The 26,586-nt window shown below is 39.7% G+C and overlaps 3 protein-coding genes across 6 annotated transcripts in view; 2 read left to right on the plus strand and 1 right to left on the minus strand.

Annotated features, from left to right (window-relative positions):
- On the plus strand, window positions 1–2,102 carry pmch (pro-melanin-concentrating hormone; the record flags this gene model as incomplete). The annotated part of the gene is made up of 3 exons (XM_084407878.1): window positions 1–246; window positions 1,311–1,479; window positions 2,053–2,102. 3 exons carry the CDS (start codon window positions 1–3, stop codon window positions 2,100–2,102), a joined length of 465 nt encoding a protein of 154 aa, XP_084264004.1.
- On the minus strand, window positions 1,943–15,761 carry parpbp (PARP1 binding protein). Of its 2 annotated transcripts, none has more exons than XM_084407872.1 (11): window positions 15,601–15,761; window positions 13,862–14,033; window positions 12,610–12,843; window positions 12,390–12,500; window positions 11,334–11,504; window positions 11,055–11,209; window positions 8,992–9,169; window positions 8,730–8,911; window positions 7,947–8,028; window positions 4,092–4,287; window positions 1,943–2,939 (listed from the first exon to the last, which is right to left on the minus strand). In XM_084407872.1, exons 2-11 carry the CDS (start codon window positions 14,009–14,011, stop codon window positions 2,635–2,637), a joined length of 1,764 nt encoding a protein of 587 aa, XP_084263998.1. In that variant the 5' UTR covers window positions 14,012–14,033; window positions 15,601–15,761; the 3' UTR covers window positions 1,943–2,634. The 2 variants fall into 2 exon arrangements, with proteins under 2 accessions (XP_084263998.1, XP_084263999.1); XM_084407873.1 differs by lacking the exon at window positions 15,601–15,761 and adding an exon at window positions 14,252–14,361.
- Window positions 14,950–26,586, plus strand: part of nup37 (nucleoporin 37) — a 13,261-nt gene continuing 1,624 nt past the window's right edge. The window contains exons 1-5 of one of the 3 annotated variants that reach the window (XM_084407875.1): window positions 14,950–15,078; window positions 15,454–15,662; window positions 18,367–18,491; window positions 19,820–19,892; window positions 20,227–20,321. In XM_084407875.1, the coding sequence (XP_084264001.1) occupies window positions 15,507–15,662; window positions 18,367–18,491; window positions 19,820–19,892; window positions 20,227–20,321 (449 nt within the window). In that variant the 5' untranslated portion in view covers window positions 14,950–15,078; window positions 15,454–15,506. Of the gene's footprint in view, window positions 15,234–15,453; window positions 15,663–18,366; window positions 18,492–19,819; window positions 19,893–20,226; window positions 20,322–26,586 lie in introns of all 3 variants that reach the window. The other 2 variants (XM_084407877.1, XM_084407876.1) reach the window with 2 other exon arrangements.

Consider the following 26,586-nt stretch of genomic DNA (forward strand, 5'->3'; position numbering starts at 1 on the left):
ATGGCATCTTCCTACATGCTCATGTTTGCACTTGCACTTTTAGTTGGGTTGAATACTCACTCAACAATGGCTCTGCCCAAAGTTATGATGGATGAAGAACGCACAGACCAAGATAGACTGGCATCGATAGCAGGAGAAGACGATATAAGTGAAATAGGACCTGGGCAGCTCACCTATAGAAGACACCCCATCATAGAAGGCAGACTGGTGGATGAAGACGGGACAAAACGCATCTTCATACTTGCTGTAAGTGTTTGCATTTCAATTTGATTTGTTTCACGTCAGACCAGCCTCATCCCTTAACATTTTTAAATCTGCTTAGAATTTTTTTTTATTCCTTAGCTTTTGACTAACTTTTAAAAAATATATATAAGATTTTAGGGGTCAGTTATGTACACTGTAAAGCATTTTGGTTAAACTCCTGTTGTTTTTAAATGCGTGATATAAATAAAGATCTTGTTGAGTTGACAAACAAAGGCCCGATTTCACGGACAGGGCTTAGATTAACCTTTAGGGTATTTAAGTCGCTTTTATAAATGTGCCTTAGAAAAAAAACATTACTGGTGTGCATCTTGAGACAAAACAATGGTACTGACATTTAAGATATGTCAGTACAAGTTGCTTTCAGTTAAAACACCTCAAACATGCATTTTAGTCGGGGACTAGGCTCAAGCCTTGTCTGTGAAACAAGTGAAAATTGCAATTGCAATTGTATTTGCAAACACTTGTACATTAACATGCACTTTACAAGTTTGGCTTCAGTCCATTTAAAGCAATGATTTACCTTTAAGAAATCGTACCAATTCGATTTTGCTGGCATCGTAGGAGTCAGGCAGCCTTTCTATGGGTATCTAACAGAGCTTTCACAATTCAAGGTTGAATCGTCCTCACATTGCTACAATTATCAGTGCAGTAATGGAACAGTCAGAGAGGACTATGGGAAGGACATGGTCACAAGAGGGGAAATGGAATCTATGGATAAAAGGGCCCATGGTGATATTGTGAAAATTGGCTAAGCGAGGCATGGGAAACTTTGTCGCAATTTGACATTTCTTCCATGTGGGGCTCCATGCACTGGATTTGCTCCAGTAGTTTGGGAGCAGTTATGGAGAGGGATCTTGAGGCTGCCCTTGGGCGTGTGTTGTTCAAATTAACTTAAACATCTCCATGTGTGGTTTCAGACTTTGATTCTCCAGAAAAAAAAATGCGTGTAGAGGGAGCAGTGTTTTGAGTTTGGCTGCTTCTGTTCAAGTGGTTGTCCCACGTTCAGATTTGTGTTTTTTTTAAAATGCATTTCCCTTTTCCATCAGGACACAGGAATGAAAGGGTCTCCTGAGAGGGAAGCAAACCTTGCATTTTCGAGAAACTTCCCTGTACTGTCGCCACGTGGGATGGATCATGCTCTGGATGGATTCAACATGAGGGATGAGCGACGCAGCGTGGATGATGTCATTCCTGTGGGCAGGAGGGACATAGACAGTAAGCACTGCCAAGTTTCTTATCTTCTTCCTCTCCACTGGTGAGATATTCTTACCTAGCCATGAAAGTAGTATGAAATTGATAGTATGAAAGTGCTTTTGAAGCAGTTCTTAAGTTTTTAAATAATTGTCTGTATATGATTATTTTTTTATTTTTTTAAATAAAAATAACATTTCACCTGGTGATAGACTGGCCATCCATCTAGTGGTTCCCAACCCTGGTCCTGAAGTACCCCCAACACTGCACATTTTTGATGTCTCTCTTATCTGACACATACATCTGAAGTCTTGGAGTCAAAGCCACTTGGGTAAAAAGCAAAACCTGACATCCATAACTTTATGAAAAACAATTTAAATGACCAGAAATAGAGCCAGACTAAGACGTTTTTCTGGTCTTAAATGGTTTAAGCTGGCCTGAAAAGTGATCAAAAACCCCTCTAAAACTAGCAAAGCAGACCAACAAACAAGCTTAGGTTATTTATTTGTCAGTAGAGAATATACCCATGAGTAAACAAGTTGTCTTCCAGGTATATTTAATACTAAATTTGTTTTGCTCTTCCTGTTCTCTTCACAGTGCTGAGGTGCATGATAGGACGAGTATACAGGCCCTGCTGGAAAGCTTGAAAACAGAGCAGCTGACAAAGCATCTGCATGATTTTCCCAGATCTCCCTTGATCCTTCAAGATACTCTAAATATAAAGATGACAAACATACTTGTATGATTTTAAAGAACGGAAATAAAAATTTATTAAAATCTGCAAATGATGGGTCGTGTTTAAGGAAAACAGAAAGCATACATTATAAAAATGAACTCCAGTCACACAATCATCAGTTAAAATGATAAAGTTCAATCTCTGCCAACTCAATCTTCTCCCTTACGTCTCGAACATGCCCACAAACAAATATATACACACACCCTGTCAGTATCTGCAGAAGAGTTCCCTGACTCATGTTGATGTGATTTGGTTTTTATTAAAGGGATAGTGAAAGCATTTAAAGGGATATTTCATGGCAAAAATAAAAGGTTTGAAAAAAATGAGGGTGTAAATTACCAGTTTCAGATGAACTATCCTCCTTGAATGCATTTAGACTACCAATAAATTAAATATGTGCTTGTTGCCAAAACAGCATCATCAATAAGAGATCATGGAGTAAATTATAGTCTGAAAAATCCAGTCAGTTTGCCCTGACCAGCAATGAGCTTCTTGCCGGCAGCTTTACTGCTCCTTTTCCCCAGGCCTCCAGCGGGAGCCTTGGCAGGGGGTCTTTTCTGAGGGGGCTGGTTCTCTTCTTTTCCATGCTCAGCGCACTCTCTATTGGCAAGCTTTCTCTTCGAGGTCCCGGTTGCTCTTCGGAGCTGTTCTGGCTGGGTCCCCTTCCCACCTGCTTGCTTCCAGGCATTTCCACTATGTTCCCCCAGAGCGGATTGGCCGGGACCTTCACACCTCAAGTTAGTGGCCTCTGGGTCCACATCCACAGAAAAACAAGGGGGGACAAAAGAAAAACATTGGAATTTGAGAATAAGGTGAAACAATGAGCAGGAATAAAAAGGGAGGGCTGAGGACGGAAGGGTAGAAAAGGTTATGATGAAATTGCTGACGTTAGTCTGCACTTTAACAGGCGGTGTGTTTATTTTACAGTGTTGAAGCTGAACATTTGTCATGTAACCTGGTGGAGCGAAGCCCGCGTTCCCACAAAAAAGCAAGCGAGGGGGGAAGAGAAGCGTGTGCTCTCAGGGTTTTTACAACAGATGTGGGGGCGGCCAGGTTTTATGGGATGGGGAATCGTTTAAAGGTTGATCTTAAGTACCAGTCCCCAAGCAGGGACTGGGCAGGGATCGAGGCCTGGGCTGTGGAGGTGGACCTGGGCATCTTTCCGACTGTGTGGCGTCAGAAAAGGGGAGCACTTCTGCGTGTGTGCGCAGTGAACAGACCAAGCATGAAGGTTATTCAGTACACTTAGAACTGAGCCCCCTCTTGTTAAAAAAGAAAAAGAAAAAAAATTGGTCTCACTTTAGATTAGGGTCCAGTTCTCACCAACTACAACTTTTGCCTCAAACTCCTAATTACTGCTTGTTAATAGTTAGTAAGGTAGCTGTTAAGTTTAGGTATTAGGTAGGATTAAGGGATGCAGAACATGGTCATGCAGAAGGCGGCAATAATATGTGCTTTATAAGTACTAATAAACAGCCAAAATCATAGTAATATGCATGCTAATAAACAACTAGTTAATAGTGAGAATTGGACCCTAAACTAAAGTGTTCCCCAAAAAATACATGAATACAAATGAATACAAAATGACTTGAACAGATTTCTTGCCAGTTGGTTACAGGAGCTGGGACTCTAATTCTAGAGAGCCTTTGATAAGACATGAGTCTGTGGCATGCAGGATGAGTCAATATCAGTATGATCAATTTTTTCGCCAGAATCGCCACCTTTTCTCAGAAGAGAAATCCTACAGATTTTTATTATCTTCAGATCTAATATTTAATTTTGTCAATTTTTAAGAGAACACAACAGCATCTACATGGTCTCAAAACTAATACACAATGCCTAAGAGTGACAAATCTACTTTTTGACATAATGGCATCTTTAAGCTTGGCAGAGACACTACCTTTGAGTCTGTTGTCCATCCCAGGGGAGTCACACTCTTCCTCCACAGATACATGTAAAGAGATGGTTCGTTTGGGCGCAGGGTGCGCACAGGTGGGAAGTTGGCTAGCACTTGGAAACTCCAACACCCGGTTGAGGGGCTGCTCATCGTCCTTGTACGTACACGCAAACTGAGAGCGGATGGTTGGCCGCACAACCTGAGTGGGGGAAAAGTGTTAAAATGGTCAATAAATATAAATTTTCACTTAGTGTTGAGTTTCAAAAAACGTGAACTGCTTATTCTCATGCATGTGTATACTGTATATAAAATAATATATATAAAAAAAATGCTACTCAGTGCTATATTGCCAAGAATATTCAAATCGTCACAAAACCAAGCGTTTAAGTTTGCAAGACATGAATATGGTCAACAAAAGACATATGACACAGTGGCACTGCAGCACTGGTCCGATAGGACAAATAACATTCCCATCAACTACCCAGAAACTCTCTCACACTGGCCTCTGGTCATCAGATCGTCCTTATTATTCAGCCCTGCTGATACAACATGGGTGGAAATGACCACATCTAAAATCTTATGAGAAAGAATACAAAAAAAGATAAATATTGCGGTCCGGAGGCCGTGAGGAGCATGAAATAAGGAAATGGTAGCTTTAACAGGCGTAGTGAACCTCTAAGGTCTCAAGGGTCTCAGAGAAGCGCTGATCCACCGCTTTCAGGGCCTTTGATCCATCCCTGCTAAGGATTATCAGGATTCAAGGCTCTCTCCCTTTAGGCTAGCCGGCCGCAGTAGAAGAGTGGAATTCAGCAAAGTAAAAAAATAAAAAAAATACTGCAGGCATAGTTGGGTGGGACTGCAAAGCGTAGAGAAAACGGGGCAGTGGGTGTATGTGGGGGGAGGGGGGAGGAGGGGAAATCAAAGCTTGAGTGCAGCTTTTCAAAGCACTTCTCAAAAGAGCACCTAAAACAACAGTATCGCTCAGACTGGGTGCTTTCGTATGGGAGGCTTATATGGTACGTTGGGCAGCCCTGACTGCACGCCAACAGAGAGCCCAAGAAAAACTGCAACAGGCTGGGTCCACCAGCTACTTCCTCTGATATGAATGTCATCATTAAGCCTTCAATAAGATGAGGGGTGTGTCTGCGTGTTTGTGAAGCATACAATGAAATGACGCATGATTGAATAACACCTGCCCTGGGAAAAACCCGAGGAGCCAGCTGACACAGCACTAGTAGCACAGCAGTAAGATTAAAGGAATAGTTCTCTTAAAAATGAAAAAGTTGTTTCAAACCTGTATGAATTTCTTTCTTCTACTGAACACAAAAGATGATATTTTGAAGAATGTCGGTAACCAGACAGTTGATGGACCCCATTGACTTCCATAGTAGGAAAAAAAAAAAAAATACTATAGAAGTCAATGGGGTCCATCAAGTGTCTGTTTTTAAGTGAACTATTCCTTTAAGTTCCCATTTACACATGAACTTAACGTAAAATCAACTTAGTGTTAGCTGAGACATTATTGTTAACACATAGCAATGTGCATTGAAGTACTGTGATTAGTTTGAGGGGAAGGTCTCTGATTTTAAACTACTCATCGTGTTCCTGTATGTTGAAAAAAAGTAAATTATTTTACACATTCAACTCAATTAGATATAATATAAGATATTTATATCCAGGGTGTTTCCCTGCCTTCAGCCCACAATGCTGGAATAGGATCCAGCATCCCTGTGACTACATAGATAAGCATGTTGGAGAATGCATTTTTTATTATTAGTATTAGTATTACATTAGTATAATAAATAAATTCCTATTCAGAATAGCCTTTTTACCATTATTATAATTGATTCTACTTTTAGAGTTTATTAAATAATATTTTTATTTAATATATAATATTAATACATTTAATTGATAATCAAAATAAATACACTTTGGAAAAGTGTTGCTTTGAAATATAACATGTTTCATGCTGAATTGTCTGTTGTTTTCAAAGAGTACCTGTATTAAATGAAAATTTTAGTTTGTCTTATATCCAGGGTTTGTACAGATAATGTAAAATGAAATTCCAGGACTCTTAAGGACTTTAAGCACTACTGTCTTGGTTTTCAAGGACTACAACCAGAGATCTCACTTCTCAAACAATTAATTTTTTTATTATCTTTCAAAAAAAAACCAGAAAGTGCAGCACATGCAATGACTGTGGTAACTTTAACCATTGCAATGACACTATGACAAAGATATTACTTTCCTTATTCAAACTGATTTGCCCCCCATGAAGCATATAGCATATGATTCATTGACCTGAAGAATGAAACCTGTCTCATATACTTGGATATTATTATGAGCAATATTATGCTCATAGCCATGTGAAATGGCTATATATCAATATCAGACAGGCTGCAGCATTAATTTTGCATGACAAGATTGTTTAATCGATAAAATTAAACACTAATTTAACATTGTCTTTCAAGCACCTTTTCATAAATATGGCTGTTTTCAAGGGTTTTCCAGGACTTCAATTTCAAAAAGTCGAATTCAAGTACTTCAAGCACTAACCCTGAAAATCAATTTGCCGGTACTTTTTTCCCCCAAAATTTTCCACATCACAAAACACATGTGAAACCATTTACACCTGTACTTAGACAATCCACTTGAGATTGGGTAACTTGATGCAGATCTTAATACGAGAGTTCTGGTTTGAGCGCATTTTTAGATGGACATGTGCAGCTGGAGATGTGCTAACTTTATGTAAAAAATTACTATAATTTTATTTATTTATTTTTTACGTATAATACTGGCCCTCAAAGTACCGACTGTGGGGTTCATTACGTGTTCATTAAACCTTACTACATAACTGTGCTCAAAATAATCTCTCTCTGCAGTCGTACTGCTGGAGGAACCTCTTGATCTCTCCCCGTGCCAATCAACGTCAGTTTGTGATGAAACTATTGGAGTACGACTGGATAAAGTCATTCTGCAGACAACAGGAAACAATAACCTTTCAAGTTTCCCTTGCCAGCGGAGTAACGCCACTGATATGGCATGTTCAAAGTGAAATTGATGCAGAAAGCTTCCGCCCGTCCAGTTCAGGAAGCGGTGAGCTGCCCGGGGACCATTACCACTCACTAACACAGGAAGGCGGCCAGAAAGTGGAGGTCTAAAGAGACATCTGCTAGTGCAATCAAATAAAGAAGCCTTTTAACAAAATGTGCCTAGCATACATGTTCACAGAGCGCTCACCACTTCTTGGTTGGTGAATTTTTTTTTTTTAAGTGCCATTCATCACCACATTTAAAACGTGTTAGCAACCCAGTGACTAGTTAAAGTTGGTTTCAGAAACAAGCCTCTTTGACAGGCATCATTTAGTTCCTATTCAGGCAGTTGTTTCATATTAAGGGATTTATTCCTTACAAGAACTTTATGACCAAATAGTAAAATAAATCCTTACAAGGCCAGAAGACAATCCTAAATTTTTAGCACATGCAAATATAATCTGTCTTCTCACAGCCCTCCAAGACCATTTTAAATGTTTTCTGGATAAGATAGGCTTGAAGTGTGTGAGTGCGCATCACTGCCAGAGGTTATTGGTTCAAGTCTGGAGTGGAGTGTACTGTACTACACTAAATTTCACACTCAGTGGTTGTTTTTATATAACAGGAAACCCTCTGCACAAGCACCATGCATAAAAAACAGCTGTAGTGTATAAATTTGCACATTACAAAACAGAGGAAGCAGATGATATAGCTCGTGGACGTGCATTACTTGCTGTCTGTTTTTAAAATCAAGTGTCACATTCAATTTTTGTTTGACCGCTATTTGAGACCAGGGTCTCTGCTCACAACCTCGATTATTCTTTACCTTGGACTTGATCTGTTCTTGTTGGTTCAAGACGCGGTTCCGTAAAGGTTTTGGAGAAGATCCCGTTGGAGCTTCTGGAGATCTATAGGCACAAATTGCAACGAGAACAAGTTGAATAACTGAAGAATAAAACGAGGTGTTGAAATGCAAATTAAAATACGACATAAAAATAAATTACTGCAACAAACAACAGTTTTAATTAGTCCAATTAACACAAATTAACTTTTTTGCCACACCTGTCAAAAGGGGAGTAAACAGATCAAATAGACAGGAACTATCTACTAACTCTACAACAACTGTATTTTTGCATCATTAAAGAAAACAGCAACAATAATACTAATTAAACCTTTTTTTAGAATACATTTTTAACATCAACTACTGGCCTGGCATGCATAATACAGTGTTTTTAGTCATTTTCGCAAGGGAATGGGGATCATTTTGATTAGTGAAAATGAAAGTGACATGTGAAGGTACATTTTTCCTCTGCATTTAACCCATCCAAGTTAGTGAACACACATTAGGAATAAGGAGTAGTGAACACACTCGTGGATACCCACACCTAGAGTAGTGGGCAGCCTTTTTTGCTGTGGTGCCCGGGGAGCGATTGGGGGTTAGGTGCCTTGCTCAAGGGCACCTCAGTCATTTCCTGCCAGTATTAACAATTGAACCCACAACCTTTGGGTTACTAGTGTGACTCTCTAACCATTAGGCCACGACTGCTCATAACATTGTCCGTTTTTAGATCATTGCCTTGTAATCGTACCGTCAAAGGCTGTAACTCACTTGTACAGAGTAAGAAGACAAGCTCCAGCGCTGCCATTAAGAATCGCATGATCTTCAGAAAGCAGTTCCGCCTTGTTCCTGCAGGGCGGGGCTAGTGCCTCTTCATCCAAAAGGGCCATCAGAACCTTAACAGTCTCTCGGCCCCCATAGGCAGTAGAGTGGTTAATAGCATGCGCTTTGGGCTAAAAAGTAAACACTGTGTCTTACTAATAATGCTGGTTTGGAGAGATTCAGAAAATAGAGTACATCAACTATGTTTTACCCTGGCTGGACTAATTCCTGTGCCAACCACTGACTGAGTCTGCGTGGTGTGTATTTGGCTGATCCTTTCCTTGAGACTTTTGGCGGTGTCCTCTGCTGCAAGGTATACTGGGTCTCCACCACTGCGGCCTTTGACCAAAGCAGCTCTGATACTAGACACCAGCTTGGATCCAGCTTCTCTGTTTGAGACAAGACAGATAATAAAAAATAATTTAAAAAAAGCATTTTCACCAATCCTAAACGTGCAGTTACAAACAAGGAGAGAACTCTCCTTTGGGCAGTTTAGTTGGCAAATCAACACAAGAAGCTGCAAGGTTTAACCTTTTAACCAATCATTTTCCATGATTACTTTTTTTTGTTGCAATTACTAGATTTAAAAAAGAATACGTTTCAATGATTTCTCTAGGCCTTTAACAAATAAGGTTTTCAGATTTTCCATGACTGTCAAACTCTTGAATATTAATTATATAAAGATATTTATTGCAGAATTGATTAAAATCTAGTGTGACCACTCTATAACTCATGTAAAAATGTGGTCTAGGAGGGTCCAAGAGGTTTTTGTGCCAGACCAGTGCTATTGCTGTACTCCACCTCACTTTGTGTGTGAATATATGAACAGATTAATAAATGTAAACATTTGGGCTGCAGCAGGAAAGAGGCCGCCCTGAATCCCTGACCTTGCTTTTGTGAAAGGGAATTACAGTAACAGAATCATCTGGGAAAACAGATGTTAGCTGTACGAGAGACCCCGATTCCCCCGTAAGGAGTGTTTGTGTGTGGTAATACAGTACTCCATAAGGTGCTGGGAGGTGGGGAACTGCACAGGCAGGGTAGCAGGCCGATGAAAGACCCCTTTTGGCGCAGCGCTTGCACTCGCTCATCAGAGGAGAGAGACGTGCCGGTGAACAGGACCACATGCAGCAGGTTCAAGGCACTTCCATCAAAAATGAAGTTGATGCACATGATGCAGTGCAGGAAATGATCTTGCGTCCTTTCTGAATAACTCAATCATCTACACTATTCAGCTCCATGTGTTGTGCTGCCAAATGTCTAGTGGAGATTTGCTCAGACGTTTTGAAGTGCAAGTTATCATTGCAGAATCTCAGCGTTATGACGTTTAATCAGAGTTATCAAACTAAGGTGGGACAAGTCGCCAGTTGCTGTTCGGAACAACACACTTTGATGTTCTTCAGATAAACATGCTTGAACAATTCAAGCAATTTCATTAATTCGGGTGCAGACGTCATTAAATGTTGCGTTTGAGAGAAAAGGAACATGCATCTATAGATCGAAGAGAGGATCCGTTTTCAAGATAGGAGGAGACCAACAGATCTACAAATATACAGATAGCAGGAACATTATCTTTGGGCCAAGCAATGCGATACAAAATCTGTATAAATCAAAGGCTTCTATTCTCTCATTTGGGGTTGTGCACTAAATGATAGAGAGATGCAAAGGAAGTCAAGGCCAGGTCATGACATTCCTTGCTACTGATTCAAAGCAATGGCTATTAGAATAGTATACCACTCATACTACTGCTGCAGTTAGTATACAGAATGTACGATGTGCAACACACAGGGTGCTTTTCTGTATGCAAATTGTATCTGCCAAAAAGAGCAATATACAACAGGTATGGTTCATGGCATGGAATAATGTATCCCATGATGCAGTGCACTCAAAGTGACCTGCCATTTCTAGTGTGACAGATTAATAGAAAGTAATACCAGTCATTATTGGCTTTACAAGTACTCGGACATTTTACACAAAATTGGGGGATTATTATGCATAGGCAACATTATGTCATCAACAGTGTGAAGTCATGTGAGCAACTAGAAACTTTGTGGAATAATGCCTAATTCTTTACTTAATATTATAATTACAATAATCATGTTCAAATAAATTAAATATATATATATATATAGCCCAATTTTCAATAGTAAGGTAGTTCCATTCTGAACACAGCAAATGTCTTGAGTCTACATTGCAGCTGTAGATATTTGCCAATGTTGGACATACAGTTCCTACAGAGTTCCTATTCAGGCCAAATAGGGCATGAAAGCGTACCTTGGATTGGGGGTTTCTCCTAAAATGTCTTGACACTGGTCGACAAAATTGAGAAATTCCGATAAACCCTTTATGTGCTTCCTTAAGGGGTGAGACTCAGGTGGGGCGTACCCCTTTCCTCCCAGCTGTATGGCCCTGACAAACGATGTCACTGTCTGAACACACAAGAAGGCAATTAATCAGCATTCACATTAGGCTTAAAAAGATGAGTAGTTGAACAAAAATGTGCGCAAATGTGAATTTATCTATTTGAAAAAGTACAAGTCATTGCAAATTCACCAAGAAAAGAGACGAAGCGTTGTTGCATGCAGCATGCCTCAGGTCAGTAAAGGCGATGTGGCCCAGAGAGCGATTAGGGTTGTCCAGGGTGTACACGAGGGCCAGGTCGTTCTTACAGTTCACCAGAAGGCCCAAATAAGAACAGAAAACTCTCCTGACAACTCTCTGTATCTGAAAGAATAATTGGTATTGTATTAAAACTCATGTTAATTGAAAGAGTAAATGGTTTGTTTTTTTAACAGGAACAGTTCATACTCTTCCGTTCTGCAATACTGATGAGTCAGTTAGCGGACTTGGACTCATGTTGTATAGAGGACGGGCTTTTTCCACAACCCCTTAAGCTTAAACAGGCCAGGCTCATAAACTTCATCACCCCCAGTATTACAGTGGCAAAGCCCAGCGTCTACTCGCACATAAATCAGAGCCCAGCAGAGCAGCTGTGAACAGAACTGGGCAAGAGTAGCAGTAGTTTCAACACACTATACAAAGTGTTTTTAAAACATCCTGTTCTCATTTCTCGATTCTGAATGATATGATATTCACGTTCTTCTGAATAAGAGACATCCCCGGGTGTTTAATTTAACAGGAAACAAAAGGGAGAGTGAGAGCCAGGAAAAGAAAACTAGAGTAAGATCTTGACATCAGTCAGAAGTGCCAGAATCAACATTAATTAACCCTTTGTTAAGCTTCACCTTTCTTAGTTGCTGTTACTAGGTCCAATAGCTTTAAAACGTTCCATAGGATACTGATGTGGATTATTTAGTGCCAATTATGCCAGTTAATTGTTCGTATTTGGCTTTTTTTTAAGGTTATTGGACAATAATATACCCATCCAACTAATGGGAGTTAGGTACGTTTCAAAGCAGGTCAGCCATTTCAAAAGTGTTGTGTGTATAAACCGTAAATAAATGTTAATTAAATATACAGTTTTAAAGTGTCAGAATTAGGTGTATTTAATATTCAAAGTATTTTTTCCCCATTTTTTTATGAAATAGAGACAGAAATGTTAATCGTCTTGGATTTTCTCAAGTTTAATACTAATCCTTCCCCAGTTACCTGTGGACTGCAGATTCCAGCCTTGTTAGATGGAGTTGCGGGACACACAGGAAAAGATTCCATTTTTTCCAAACTCTCCTTTTCACCAATGAGAAACTGAAACAGTTGCATCTAGATATCGAGATAAGACCGCAGATTAAAGAATACACCACAGGTTAAAGTTCTTTCGGAAAGACAACTGAAAGAATAACCAAATCTGAGGCCCGCTGGCAGCACTCACCGCAGTTAGGGGCTCCTCAGGGTCCTCATTTAGCCGAAGCTCCTTGAACATAATGAAGACGTCAATCAAGTCCACAGTATTTGTGCGTTTCAAAAAGCAGTCATACTCTTTTCGAATGAGGTCATAGTTTTGTGGAAGAGGGATATCGTTGTGGGATAGCTGGAGCTTATCCAGAAGGAAGTATTTCCAGGCAGCCAAGACTTCACTCAAAGCAACACCAAAGTCCCCATACTCCTGTCAGGAGAAGAGCAAACACAGGGACAAGCATATTACGCACAACCGATCCACAGAAAATGTACAGATACTGAACAAAATGTATGATTCAAACTTGCGTGACTCCGTTTCTTTTCTTTCTATTACTACATGTATAAAACTGAATTTTCCACAGCCATTGCTCCAGTTTTAGTGTCACATGATCCTCATAAATTATTCTAATCTGGTAATTTGCAGCTCAAGAAAGATTTCTTATTATTATCAACAGTTGTGCTGCTTAAAGGGATAGTTCACCCAAAAATTTAAATTCTGTCATTAATTACTCACCATCATGTCATTCCAAACCTGTAAGACGATTGTTCATCGTCAGAACACAAATGAAGATATTTTAATGAAATGTTCAATGTTTACATGTGAATAAAAGCCTAAATTTATTCGGTTCATCATATAAAGCGATCAAGTCTCTTTAGGAAATTTGGATTAAACCGCTCAATTCATATGAATTCATTTTACAATCTCTTTTATGGAGGGACAGAAATCGCTCAGATATAATCAAAAAGATCTTCATTTGTGTTCCGAAGATTAACGAAAGTCTTACGGGTTTGGAACAACATGAGGGTGAGTAAATGACAAAATTTATTAAAGGGATGGTTAACCCAAAAATAAATTCTATGGAAACGTTTCCTATAGCTAAACCTAAACTTTTTCAGGTCTTTTCCTTTTTTTTCAGGACTCTTTAATCGGTAGTATAAATTCAAAAGAATAGCATTTATTTAAAATATCACTTTTTTGTAACATTATAAATATCTTTACGGTCACTTTATCAATGTAATGTATCCTTTCTGACTAAAAGTATTAACTTCTTTTAAAATCTTACTCTGGCCACAAATGTTTGAAAGGTAGTGTACATGCTTTTACAGACCCGAGATCCAAACTTTCATGCTTGCTGACTAAAATAATTATTCACAAAAAGTAATAACCAAGATTCTAAAGATGTGGACTAAGTCTTCAAACCAAGTTCCTAACAATGCAACATTACCTGCTTGTTGACCCCAGCCATAGCAAGTTGTAGGACCATCAGCATCCCATCAGCCCCTTGGATGGTGGTCCTCTCAGAGTCCAACACCCTGTGACACTCTCTTCTGAAAACCCTGGTCATTGTTCTCAGGCTTTCCTCCATAACCACCATTATTCAATCTTTACAAAATGTACTACAGGGTCAGAAAATTTAGCAGGTCAGCAATGAAATGATTATGAGCAGAACATACATGCAACCCAGCCACACCTCACATATAGCTTTCCAACTCTACTTCTGAGCTAGAACAGAAAGTCCAAAGACATCAAGCAAATCACAATAATAGTCAGGAACAAGAGCCCCCCTTTGCACTTTATTAGGAACAGAACCTTCAAACCTCGTAGGTCAACTTACCAACACTGATATTAAGACGCGTCCGAGGTCTAATGTGAAACATATGGAAAAACAGACGCCAGTAAATAAGTTATTATAAACTGGTGCGCTGCCTGTAAATTTAAATCCACATGCCAGAACGCCTGAACCAATCACAGAGCGCGATGTGTTGTTGGCCCCGCCCCCGTCAAACAGGAAGTCAAAAGCGCAACGGAACAGTACCGTTTGTTTTCTTTCAAACCGACATGTGTATCATTGTTGACAATAAAATAAATAATATAACTCATAATAGCGATGTGGAAGAATATGAGAGCTACTGCCACCGCTAAAAACACTTATTTTATAAGTGCAGGAGCAGGACATTTCCCCTGGGCTATACATCGGAGTAAATGATTTCATTTCGGTCCAGACCCTAGAGAAATGATTTCATTTCGGTCCAGACTCTAGAGAAATCAACAAACACATCTTACTGGCACTAAACTAAAGCATTAATCAGTACGTTTTACACTTCGTTTGTACATTTTATTAAGCATTTCCACAATAATAAGATCAGTAAAACATTTAGAATGTCCAAATGTACGATTATTTATGTTAACAACAAAATATAAATAAAGTTGTGCAGGGGTACAAAAAAAATTTAATAAAGAAGTGGATTAATACATCTTTTTTCTAATGAGCCAAAAAAAATCATGATATTTCTATGGGCTTGCGTCATGATTACGTCACTAACCTGGAAGAAAACAAACGCGATCACGTGACCAGAAAGCGCGCTGAAAACAATCACCGCATGTGTTTCATTCGCCAGTGCTCACTTATTCGACCAGACGATCTTCATAAAGTTATCCCAGGTTTGTCGTAAAAAGCTTTAATATTTATTTTCATGCGCATGAATCGTCTAGACTCGTTACACATCAGTGTGCTGTCTCTGATCTGAAAGAAGTGTAGTTCACACTCACAACTTCGACAGTGAAAGTGTGTGGAGACTGGAGAGCGTAAATAAATAGTAATGTATTTATTATTATTACATAACATGAATGGGGTACAGTAGAGATTAAGTTCTAGAGTTTATTATAGAAATATATTTGAAGTTATATTTTCTACACAGCACACATTTCATCCTATTACAGCACATTAGATATATTGTAATACTTAGTGAACTTTTGTTAACCACTTCCTCCAAATAAAATGTACTTTTTTTTTTCTCCTTGTTACTTATCATTTAGAAAGGAAAAGTAACTCCTTTTCATCCAAATAATAAAGATTCGTTTGATGGAAGATGCCAGATGATACAGTTCGCTCTGCAACCTACACAGTGCCCTGCGAGGACTATGTTCATGTAGTGGAGTTCAGTCCATATGACTGTGGCTCACCTGCGTCACTCCTGGCGTATGGAGGAAACCAGTATGTGGTCGTGGGCACTTGTCGTTTTAAGGTAAGAACAGTTGTCCAGCAGATTGATAAGTCTGTGACAAGGGCACTCTAAAATCTATAACCTTCCTGGAGATCTACCTCACTACAATCCATCTCCAGCACACCTGTCTGTGATTTGAACATTGATGAACCAGTTCAGGTGTATTTGATCACAGATGGGACAAAACACCCTAAATACGATTCAAGATTTAAAACTAATCTTTAATACTATATAAATAGGGTGGATAGTATGGGGATGCAAGGTGGACAAAAGCACAAGCAGTTTTTCTGACAAAAGTAAACACTGTGCTTACATGTAATTGTGTATACTGACAAAATATTTTGCTACCAACTATAAGTTGCATATCATATTTAAATGTCATTATTTTATATTGGACGTTTGGGGGAAAAAAAACTCTGAAAGCAGCTCTTAAAAGTATTATGCGTTATGTTCATTCATCATACTTGAAATTAAAGGGATAGTTCAACCAAAAATGAACGTTCTGTCATTAATTACTCACCCTCATGTCGTTCTAAACCTGTAAGACTTTCGTTCATCTTCGGAACACAAATTAAGATCTTTTTGATAAAATCGGAGAGCTTTCTGTCCCTCCATTGACAGCTACGCAACTATCACTTAGACACTTCAAAAAGATCATAAAGAGATCGTAAAACTAATCTATATGAACTGAGCCGTTTATTAAAAAAAATTCTGAAGAGACACGATCGCTTTATATGATGAACAGATTGAATTTAGGCTTTCACATATAAACATTTACCAACTCGCACACCAGTTATGGTAAACGGAAGCTCAAGCATGTTAGCTTGACGTGCGAGAACCAATGATATTCATTCTCGTGTGTTAAGCCCCGTTCACACTGCCAGCGACTTTGTCGCTGTATGTCGCTAGTCTCTGTACTGTGAGTCGCTTGTGGGCGTTCGTAATGCTGTCGCTCTAATGCTATTGGTAGGCTGCATGTCTGGCCATATCTATACAAAATACCATTACAAGTGATATATATATATATATATATATATATATATATATATGATACACAACTATATCATTTTAATTTGACTAGGAATTAGGCTCAAAAGAATTAAAAGTAACTATGCTGTTGGGAGAGTGTTTTTATATTACCATGGCAGTGTTCAGTGGATTAAATAATTTAACATTACTAGATTAACGATCGATCAATCAACAAATTAAACTCACTCATACTGTCATAAATCACTAAAACGTCATTCGAATTTGACAAATAATAAATTTTCTTGGCCCTAATAGTCAACATAATGCAGCGGAAACTGTAAAATGAACTGCAGCAGTGCTAAAATTGCATCATAAAATTACAACCGAACTATAAATGTATGAATTAAACTCACTGAGACTGTCGACAGTTTCTTTTCCATGCATAATTTTATTATATTCATGTATGTGGTTACAGTCAAATCATATAAAACAGTGAAATCGCCCTCTTCTGTCTTGCCTGCACTCGAGACGGTGGCGTGAGCTACACTGAAAGTGTTCTTTCCTATTGGTTGTCGCTCGCGAAAGTCGCTTCTCATTTGCATAAAGTTGAAATTTCTGAACGCTTGACACGCCCACATTCTGTCGCCAACGGTCACTGTCGCTCATGTCGCCGGAAGTCGCCAGCGCTCCATTGAAATGAATGGGATTGTGTCGCTTTTTCGCTGCGTGTCGCTGGCGGTGTGAACGGGGCTTTACGCAGCACGTTTGAGCTTCCGCAAGAGGTTTGTTCTTGCGCGTCAAGCAGGTTCGGTTGAACTTCTGTTTATGTTCGCTGGTCGATGTTTATATGTGAATAAAAGCCTAAATTCAATCTGTTCATCACATAAAGCGATTGAGTCTCTTCAGATAATTTGGACTAAACTGCTCAGTTCATATGGATTGGTTTTACGATCTCTTTATGAGCTTTTTGAAGCTTCAAAGTGGTAGATGCGTATCTGTCAATGGAGGGACAGAAATCGCTCAGATTTCATCAAAAAAATCTTAATTTGTGCTCTGAAGATGAACGAAAGTCTTACGGGTTTACTTTGGAGCGACATGAGGGTGAGTAATTAATGACAGAATTTTCCTTTTTGGGTGAACTATCCCTTTAAAGGTCAATTCGAATACATTTCTGGGAGTTATGGGATATAGTATTGTATACTACCTATTTTGGCAAAAGTAGTAGGTTGTCTAGGATTTGTAGACATTCAGAAATTGCATAATCGCTGCATTCTAATATGCATACTTCCCTTTAATATAGTCGGCAAAAAGCAGTGTGTGAAAATAGTGTGTCCGAATTTACAGTATTCATAAAACAGTGTTTGCATGTAATGGATGGTTTACTATCATATGAGGCCACTGGATAGGCAGTGAAGCCATGCTGTAGGTCACATGATGATTGTAGTACATCTGGATTGCATTCAAACTATAGACATTCATACTACATATAAAATATACTTTTTAACTGTGGCAAAGTAAATGCTTGTTAAAAAAAGAAGTACCTACTCAGCGAGTATGCAATTTCAGATGCTGCCAAAGTACAATGTATGCATCCTATAGAAATAGTATACTGTTCCGAATGTAACCATTCATATATATCTATAAAAGAAAACACTTTTTCTACCAGGATGGTGCCTAGCCAACAGATCTAGTCTTGTCTGCATTGACACGCATTTGAGTGATAGTGCCCACAGCCTAGTGATTTGTATTTGTGCAGGAGGAAGACACAGAGGTCGAGGGTGTAGAGTTCACCTCTTTGCAAGTATTCATGCATGGAGTTCGTGTGGATGCCATCGCATGGAGCCCTGAAACCCGCCTGGACAAGCTCCCTCCGGTCATCAGGTACGGCTTTGAACGTGTACTGCTTATTTATGCAGGGGTGAAACCGAATGAGACTGATAGATTATAATGTGACTTTGTGTTTGTAATAGAAGATGTGGAATTATGATGATCTATGGAAGGAGCACAGGTCTTGATGCCAGACACCATACAGTTTTTCATCTACGGCCGGGTTCATTCTCTTCATTAGAGGCTCAGACACAGCATATGATAATTGATTTATTTTACCGCACAAATCCTGATATTCTTTTAAATGTTAAGATAAATATGCTTTCTCTGTATTGCACTATTGAATTTCCCTTCCTAATTGATGTCTGAGTCAATTGCGATATTTGAGAGTTGAGATATTTTACCACACATGCACAAACATACTAATTTTTGTTCAAATAAATGTGCTTTCTCAGAATGTTTTTATCACTGAGAGACCCATTTTCCAGGGATCAATTAATTACCAAGATTTGTATGTTCATGTCAAGCAGTGGAAAGTGTCTGTCACAGCTTTAGTTTGATCTGGTTTGTATCAAGAATTTAATAAGATGTTGTCAGTCTGACATGTCCTTCCTTAAGCTGTGAACTTGGGAGTGTTCTGCTCCCGGTGGGGAAGTTTCCTGTAGCTTTAGCAGCATGGGAAGGGCAGAGTTATTTCCTGGCCATGCTGTGGTCAGAGCGGAAGGTGTAGCGTGCTTAACTGTGTGCACTGCCCCTTATTTGGGTTTATTTTCTTCTTCATTGTAGGTGTACCTCTTGGGAATGAAGTACTAGAGATCTTATTAATGTTTCCTGGACGTGTGGGTTGACAGAGTCAGAGGTTATTGACTGGTTGACTGCCTGTACCGCTGGCATGTAAATGATTGGTATCGTTGTGATGTTACGCCATCTGCGCAACAATCTAGCCAAAGACAACTCGCAAATGAACATGTTGATAGAACTTTGTGATTGTAATTGGAGAGAACATGGCAAGAAGAACTCATGTGATTCTTATTTGTTTGAGGATGTAAGAAGATTTTGTGTCTGTGTGTGGTATAGTAACATTCATGTGCGTGCGATTCTCTAACTGAAAGTGTTTTTCTTGTCAGAGGTGAGTTAGTGTAATTGTGTGAATAATTGCTGCTCCTGATTAGTGTCAGAGCTGTTTTATTAGGTTTGGTTGGATTTTTGAACAGACAAATGTGAAAATGGCGTGATGAAATTCTAACTTCAGTTGTATGTCTTTAACATTTTTAATCTCTCCAGTGTTTTATCTTCTGACTGTGGTTTATTACACACCCACATACATGATGGTGGCTAAATGCAGTGTTTTATTTAAAAAGAAAAATTTGCTCCTGTTTCAGGCTTTGCACCACAGCGGCAGACAAAAAAATCAGGCTGTGGACATCCAATCTCCAAAACAACTGTGATGTAAAGGTAGCTCTTTCTTGTTGAAAATTCCCAATATATTTGCAATGATTCTGCTGGTGTTATAAAATTACACATGGGTCAATATCAAAATGATTTGATTTGAAATTTGATTCATTTCCATGAATCAGTTCAAAAGGTCTGAATTGATTCAAATGAAAAATCAATTGAACTATCCATGACCACAAATATTATCAAAAGGCTGAAAAATATCAATATATAATGTCAAGATGTTGACTGCACACCCATCTATCTATACGGAAAAGTTTGTCTTTGTCCTTGGCTGACTTGTTCACTGTATGAATGTTGTATTCTAATTTTTTTGATTTCTTGTGTTGCCTAGTTGATGGAAGGCCACACCAGCTACATCAATCATCTAGTGTTTGAGCCTGCAGAAGGAAAGCAAATAGCCTCTGTCAGCGATGACCACACTTGCAGGTTAGTTGCACTTTAGTCCGAGTGTATGAGTGTGAGAAGGTGAAAATATATATGTGTGTGTGTGTGTGAGTGTGTTCTGTTCTCTGTTAATGATGCAGAAAGTCTTGACCAAATTTCCACACTGAAACCCAACACTAAACATAACATGGCTCGCCGTTGCTCTGCGTAAGCGTCAACCGCCACTTGCTCGCACAGTTTTTCTAAGTAATTGGTTAAACGTGGAAATCCAATCAGTAGCCATGGCTTTTCCTCTCCACGGCCACAGTTAACGAGCTTCTTGAATGTGGCCCCACCAATCAGCCACTGAGGTAAGTGCGGTTTCCTGGCAGTCAGAGGTAATGTAAGAGAGCACTCCTGGAGTCTCGGGTCTTCCCTTTTGCGTCAGAACCATGTAACTGACACACCTGGATGTTGTAGTGCTGTGGCCTGCCACAACTCTTTAGTCTTCCCAGCTTGCAAACCTTAATGGCTTCAAGGTGGATGAGGACCAAGACGGTAGTTTTCCTTATAGAGATCCAAATTTCAGCAACTGGATCCTTTATGCAGACCTTGCCATGACAGTTTTATGTATACGTCTTAAAGTTTGGATGGTGTAACCATGCTTTCTCAACATGATCAGGTGATTTAGCAATTTCTGTGCCATTGCCTTGTAGATATTACATCCTTTGTTTGATATTAACCATCATCTTCCCTATCAGGTCTGTGCTGGGATCAGCATGCTCTGAATCCAGTGCATTTCTTGGTGCACACAGCGCCTGTGTCAGCATGTGAACCCATGTTAGCACTGACCCATTGCGCTGCGATAATGTTTTCATACACTCATCATAGGGGTGGTGCGCCATTGAGAATAAGAGTGCTCTAGGTCCATCGCTCTTCTCGCAGCTGTTTTATTGATGTTGGTGGGGCTTCAGGCTGTGATGAAAGGAGGAATCGCTGATCTTTATCACAGTAGGAGATGAGACCGTTTCAGTTTTCAGCTTCGGCAATAATGGGCTTCTTCTCTGCTGGATCCTGGATGTGCTGAAACCCCTTTTGTAATCCCTAACACCCCTAAGACTGGCCCAGGGAGAAGCAGCTTATTATTTTGATTAAATAGTAACCATTTCTTATGAATAAATCATGGCCCACCCGACAGCACAGTAAGGTGCAAACCACTGCAGTTACCATATATTACTAATCCTGAACTGCCAGCTCAAATGAGAGATTTGATATCATGATTTGAGATTTGGTGTCTCGTTGTGGTCATGCTCGCAAGGAAAACAGACAAATGTTACCCATTGTGCCCCCCATACTTTACACATGCCCATCAGAATTTAGAGGCAGATAGTTGATATATGTTGCTTTGGTCAGTAGATTTTGTGTCAAGAGTGTGTTTGGTTGGAGAGGAGAGGGGCCACTGAAGGGATCGAAGCAGGAAACATCCGCCGTAAGCCTCAGTCTCCCTCTCCTGTGGAGCCAGAGAAAACAGTAGAGCGCTCCATCTGCAGAAAGATTTAAATTCTGTCACGTTGAGAAAAAATGGGACGCAGGAGGAACAGCGAGGTGGAACAAGAGAAAGATCAGGTTAATGTTAGAGAAAGAGTGAACCTTTTCCAGTCAGGCCACACAAACTGCTTTTGATACAAATCTGGCTTTCAGCTGGAATGTTTTTGCATGTGTGACACTTTCCCTGCTGAAAAGATCAACTTTTCTATTCAGCAGCATATGTTTGGGATGCTGGTCCCCATCATGGGATGCTAGTATGGTCGTGTCCATACAATGGTTCTTAACTTGCTTATCCAGCAAGCCTCAGTTGGTCTGCAGCCTTATCGGAAAACGTTGAAATGCATTGTTCTTTTCAGCAGAGTTGTTCTTTCACATAAGTTCACATAAGCTTTATCTTTCCTGCCTTTTAAGATATTGCCATTGAGGATGAATTAACCACCTAAATTATAGAATCGCCTCAAAATCAAGCAGTTTCAGATCTCCTCTAGTGCTACGTGTGTGTGCTGAGAAAAGAGTGCAGCTTGTTTCCTTTGATTACTGTTGGGAGTGCAGGTCACACAAGGAAATGCTGAGTTGACAGAGTTCACTGTAGGAGAATTAGGCATACCTTCTGTTCTAGTGGATGACAGATAATGCAAGGAGTGTTCTGTTATATAGAAACATAGTTTTATCCAAAATAGAACATCAGAAGTAACTTATTCGAAACCTAGGTAGCAACTCCACTTGAAAAACAAATAGCACTCATCACGTAATGGGCACAGGAGATTTGACTACAAATAAGACAGGTGTGTTGGAGCAGGCTGGAGTTAAACTGCGGGAAGATGCTTCTCCAGAAGCAGTTCTGGACAAAAACCGCAATAGAGTTTGGCTTTACTATGCTGCTAAACTAATGACACATAACTTCTCATCTAAGAAGCATTTGGTGCTGTCTTTGAATTTTATAGATGCAAGCCAAGGTATCTTGGAAGGCAGCAAAATGTTGCTGCTTACGGTTTGGTACCACCTTTCAAAGGTGCATGTGATGCCTTAAAAAAGTCTATACTGTCAGAAGAAATGTGCAAAAATTTTACCTTTAGAGGTACAACAACTTGTTACTGGGGCAGTACCCCTAAGGAGCCACGTTTGTACTTTCTATACCCCAAAAGGATGCATATTCGTACCTAATGGCTTGTTTCCACTGAGCGGTACGGTACAGTACGGTACGCATTTATTTCCGTTTCCACTGTCAAAAGTTGTGAATGGTACCAAAATGCCGACCCGTACCGTACTACTTTTTGGGTACCCTTCCATTGGGGTACCTAGCACAGTGGTACGGTACTAAAGGGTGGAGCTAGACTCACTGCATGACGTTGATTGGTTGACAGAGAATCGTCACTTGCGCGTGCTACAAGGGGAATGACAACATTCTTATTGTATAGCTTCTTGTACTTTTTACTTTTACTTTTTATAATGGCTATTATTGATAAAACTGAAATTTAACAAAAAGAGACAGGGTTTAGTTTGGTATTTTTTTATTACAGTGAAGATGATCAGAGTACAAATGCACATATTGCCTGAACCATATTAATAAGTTTAATATTTTTAAAATTTAAACGAAAAGAGACAGGGTTGTGTTTAGAGCTGTAATCAACCAAAGAAAATCTTGGTCGACTGAAGTCCTGAAATTTTCGACTAAAAATTACATTAGGAAAAAAAACGTTCAAATAATTATCTGCACACTGTGCGCAGTACTTGGTAGCCTTGTTTGTCCGCCTAAATGAATTATAAATAAACATACAAAACCTAATTGATTCGACCTAATTATTTTGCACTGAAATGAGTCACGTGCACCTGCGCAATATCATAGCCTATGATTTCCGAAAATAGTACTATGTTGTCAACTAGTGATATCATCACAAGAACTTTTGAGGAATATGCAACATAATTTAGACAATTGTTTTTGTCATATGTATTATAATAACTGACAGACACTATCATTTCAGCTGCACAGAGCGAGGCTGAACATAGGAGCTCAGCTTCGCGGCTGAGACACGAATAGACTATTAACTTAAAGCTTTTACTCTTAAACACAAAAGGCACGTCCACTTTAATAAAAAAAAGAATGTTTATTAAACAAACCAGATCAAGTAATAATATTCAGCAAACCTTCTAGTAGCCTACTTTCTTCAATCTGTCTCTCTTCTCCAGTGGGTTGGGCTAATCCAAAAGAAGTTAAAACAAGGGGGGTGTTCTGAAGACAGACTGTTACCTGTGAAACAGGGGTGCTCTGAAAACACCCCCATTAGCAAGTAGTGCTGTCCAGCTGATGAAATGAACGCGGCAAACCTGATGAAATGAACGTGGCAAAACTAATGAAATGAACGCGGCAAAAAATCGACCAATCAGAATTTTGGTCGAGCCAGAACGTATTGACCAATAATCGACTAATCGACTGATCTGCTGTATATCATCCATTGTTGTTTATTCTTCGCGTGAAAATGACGTCGATCGCTTCTTTCCGGCATAGGCTACACCATGCCTATCAAGTAAGGGTACTGTTGGCAGTGGAAACGCCTAGCCGATTCATGGTTTACCGTACCGTACCGTACCGCTCAGTGGAAACGAGCCATTAGAATATGTACCCTAAATGTAGAAATATGCACTCTTATGGTACTACTATGAACCAGCTTACTAGGTTTTGAAACCAATCCATTATGTGAGTCTGGTGACGATGGCTGTTTTCAGGTTAGTTTTGTCCTCTAGGTTCTGTGTGAGGTTTTAAACTTTTCATACCCTTCATGATTGATTCAATTATACTAGACCACAAAAAAGTCTCATTTTGGCTGCTGAGAGCACCTGAACGTAAACAAAACTTCCAACACTGTTGTTTTAAACAGGTCAGGTCTGAACTGTTATTCACATCATATTTGACAAGGAATTAGCCACTGACCTGGTCACCACCATAAATGTTTGTTTCAACAGTTATTAACTCAATTTCAGCATTTCTCACCCCTGCCCCATCCTAAAAATCACATCACACGCTCCGCTCAGCTTCCCGGTTGTGCAGTGTGGGAAAACACAGACAAGCCAGACAGACCCTCCCCTTGTTTTCCCTCTTAGATCTTCCGTGACTTCAAACACTTCCATCTCTTTCAACTCGTATTGTACATGGCTGTTGCGTGTTATCCCACAATGCTGCGTCAGTCATTGAAGAGCCTTACGCAATAGTAGCAAGTATATTGTTTGTGATGCTTCCCACTTTTTTGTGTGCTTAGTGTCTTAATCCTCATTTGGCTTTGTCAGGGTTGTAGAGAGCTGACTTTTCGCCGCCTTGAATACCCTGGCGATAGTCAGGGCTGGCGGTTTTGGTTTTGCGTGCAATTGAACTCTTGCTTGGCGAGGGGTTCTGAGTAAATGGGTTTTAACCATGTTTGTGTGGTGTGGTCTGAAACCTCACTCAAATGAGCTTGATCAGAGCAGAGATGCCCCAGACGCAGGGAGACAGTTCAGGAGTTCCTGGCAAATGTGTTGGACAGAGCTTAGGTGCTTACAAAGACCCCTGTCTGGGAGCTGTTGAGCATGAGGCATGTCCTCCAAGTACCGCCCAGCTGAAGATATTAATCTACCCAACTGCATGGTTGACATTCAGACAGGCTTTGGAGTGCTTTTGGCCTTAATTTGATGAAGACTTCTCAATGACCTCATCAACTAAGCGGTTGTGCGTCTTTCCTATTAATGGAGGGCCTCTTTTTTTCCCTCTTTCTCTTCCCCCATGCTTTCCCAGAAAACCTCCACAGTTCTAACTCATTTGAGGGAAATTGTGGTTCTCTTCACTCGGGCCTCTGTGATGTGGTAAACCCAAGATCTGATCTCCAGTGAAACCATCCAGAATCTGATCTCCAGTCTTCTCCGTCCAGATGATTTATTGCGTCTGCTTGCAGGCCTCTTGCTGTACCTTTACTTGCCCTAGCGTGCCTTAACAAACTTCGAGAAGCAGATTTGGAGTGAAAGTCTTCTGTGCCTGGGAAGAAAAGGCTGGGAGGTATTGGCAATCCTGCTTCTCACTGGAACTCCAGTTCAGCTGCAGGAAAGGGTTCCTGTAGTTCAACTGGTCGAGCATGGTGCTAACAACTCCGAGGTCATAGGTTTGATTCCCAAGGTACACGCAAACTGATGATAATATAGCCCTGAATGATAATATATCACTACTGTCTACTCATCTATTGGTTGAAATATATTGAATCTATTGAAGTTGTATTCAAACTCTGTAGTCTTATGTCATCCTGTCGTTTTATTTTAGGTTAGTGGTTTATGGTTTTGCATTGACGGGAAGTTATTTTTAGCATCTGGCTTTTTTTCTGTGCCTAATTGAGCTCTTATTATGCTCTTAGCTCTTGATTATGCTGCTTTTGATTAGTGTCCTGGTTCTGACAGTTCTTTTTTTAGTTTGTGTATGCCTTTGAAAGGGTAAGAACACATGAGGACAGGGGTGATGTAATAACCCATTTATGGCCTCAGTCTTTTTTCCTGTTGCTGGCCCATTTCCTTTGTCACTGTGACCTCCGATTTTATTGCGCCAATTGTGAATTTCTTAACTCAACGGACACAAAAATAGGGAAAAAATGAAAAAGAACATCCACAAAGTTAAAAGTGCATATGGTTTGTTTCACTCCCTAGTAGTTTTTCCAGAGATTTTATGTTTTGACTATCAAGTACTATCTTTTGGCCATCATTCAGAATGAACCATGTGGACAGCTGTAACATAATTCACCACAAAATCTATCTCTGCATTTTGTATTGT

Source organism: Rutilus rutilus (genome assembly GCF_951802725.1).
Source record: "Rutilus rutilus genome assembly, chromosome: 4".
NCBI lineage: Eukaryota > Metazoa > Chordata > Actinopteri > Cypriniformes > Leuciscidae > Rutilus > Rutilus rutilus.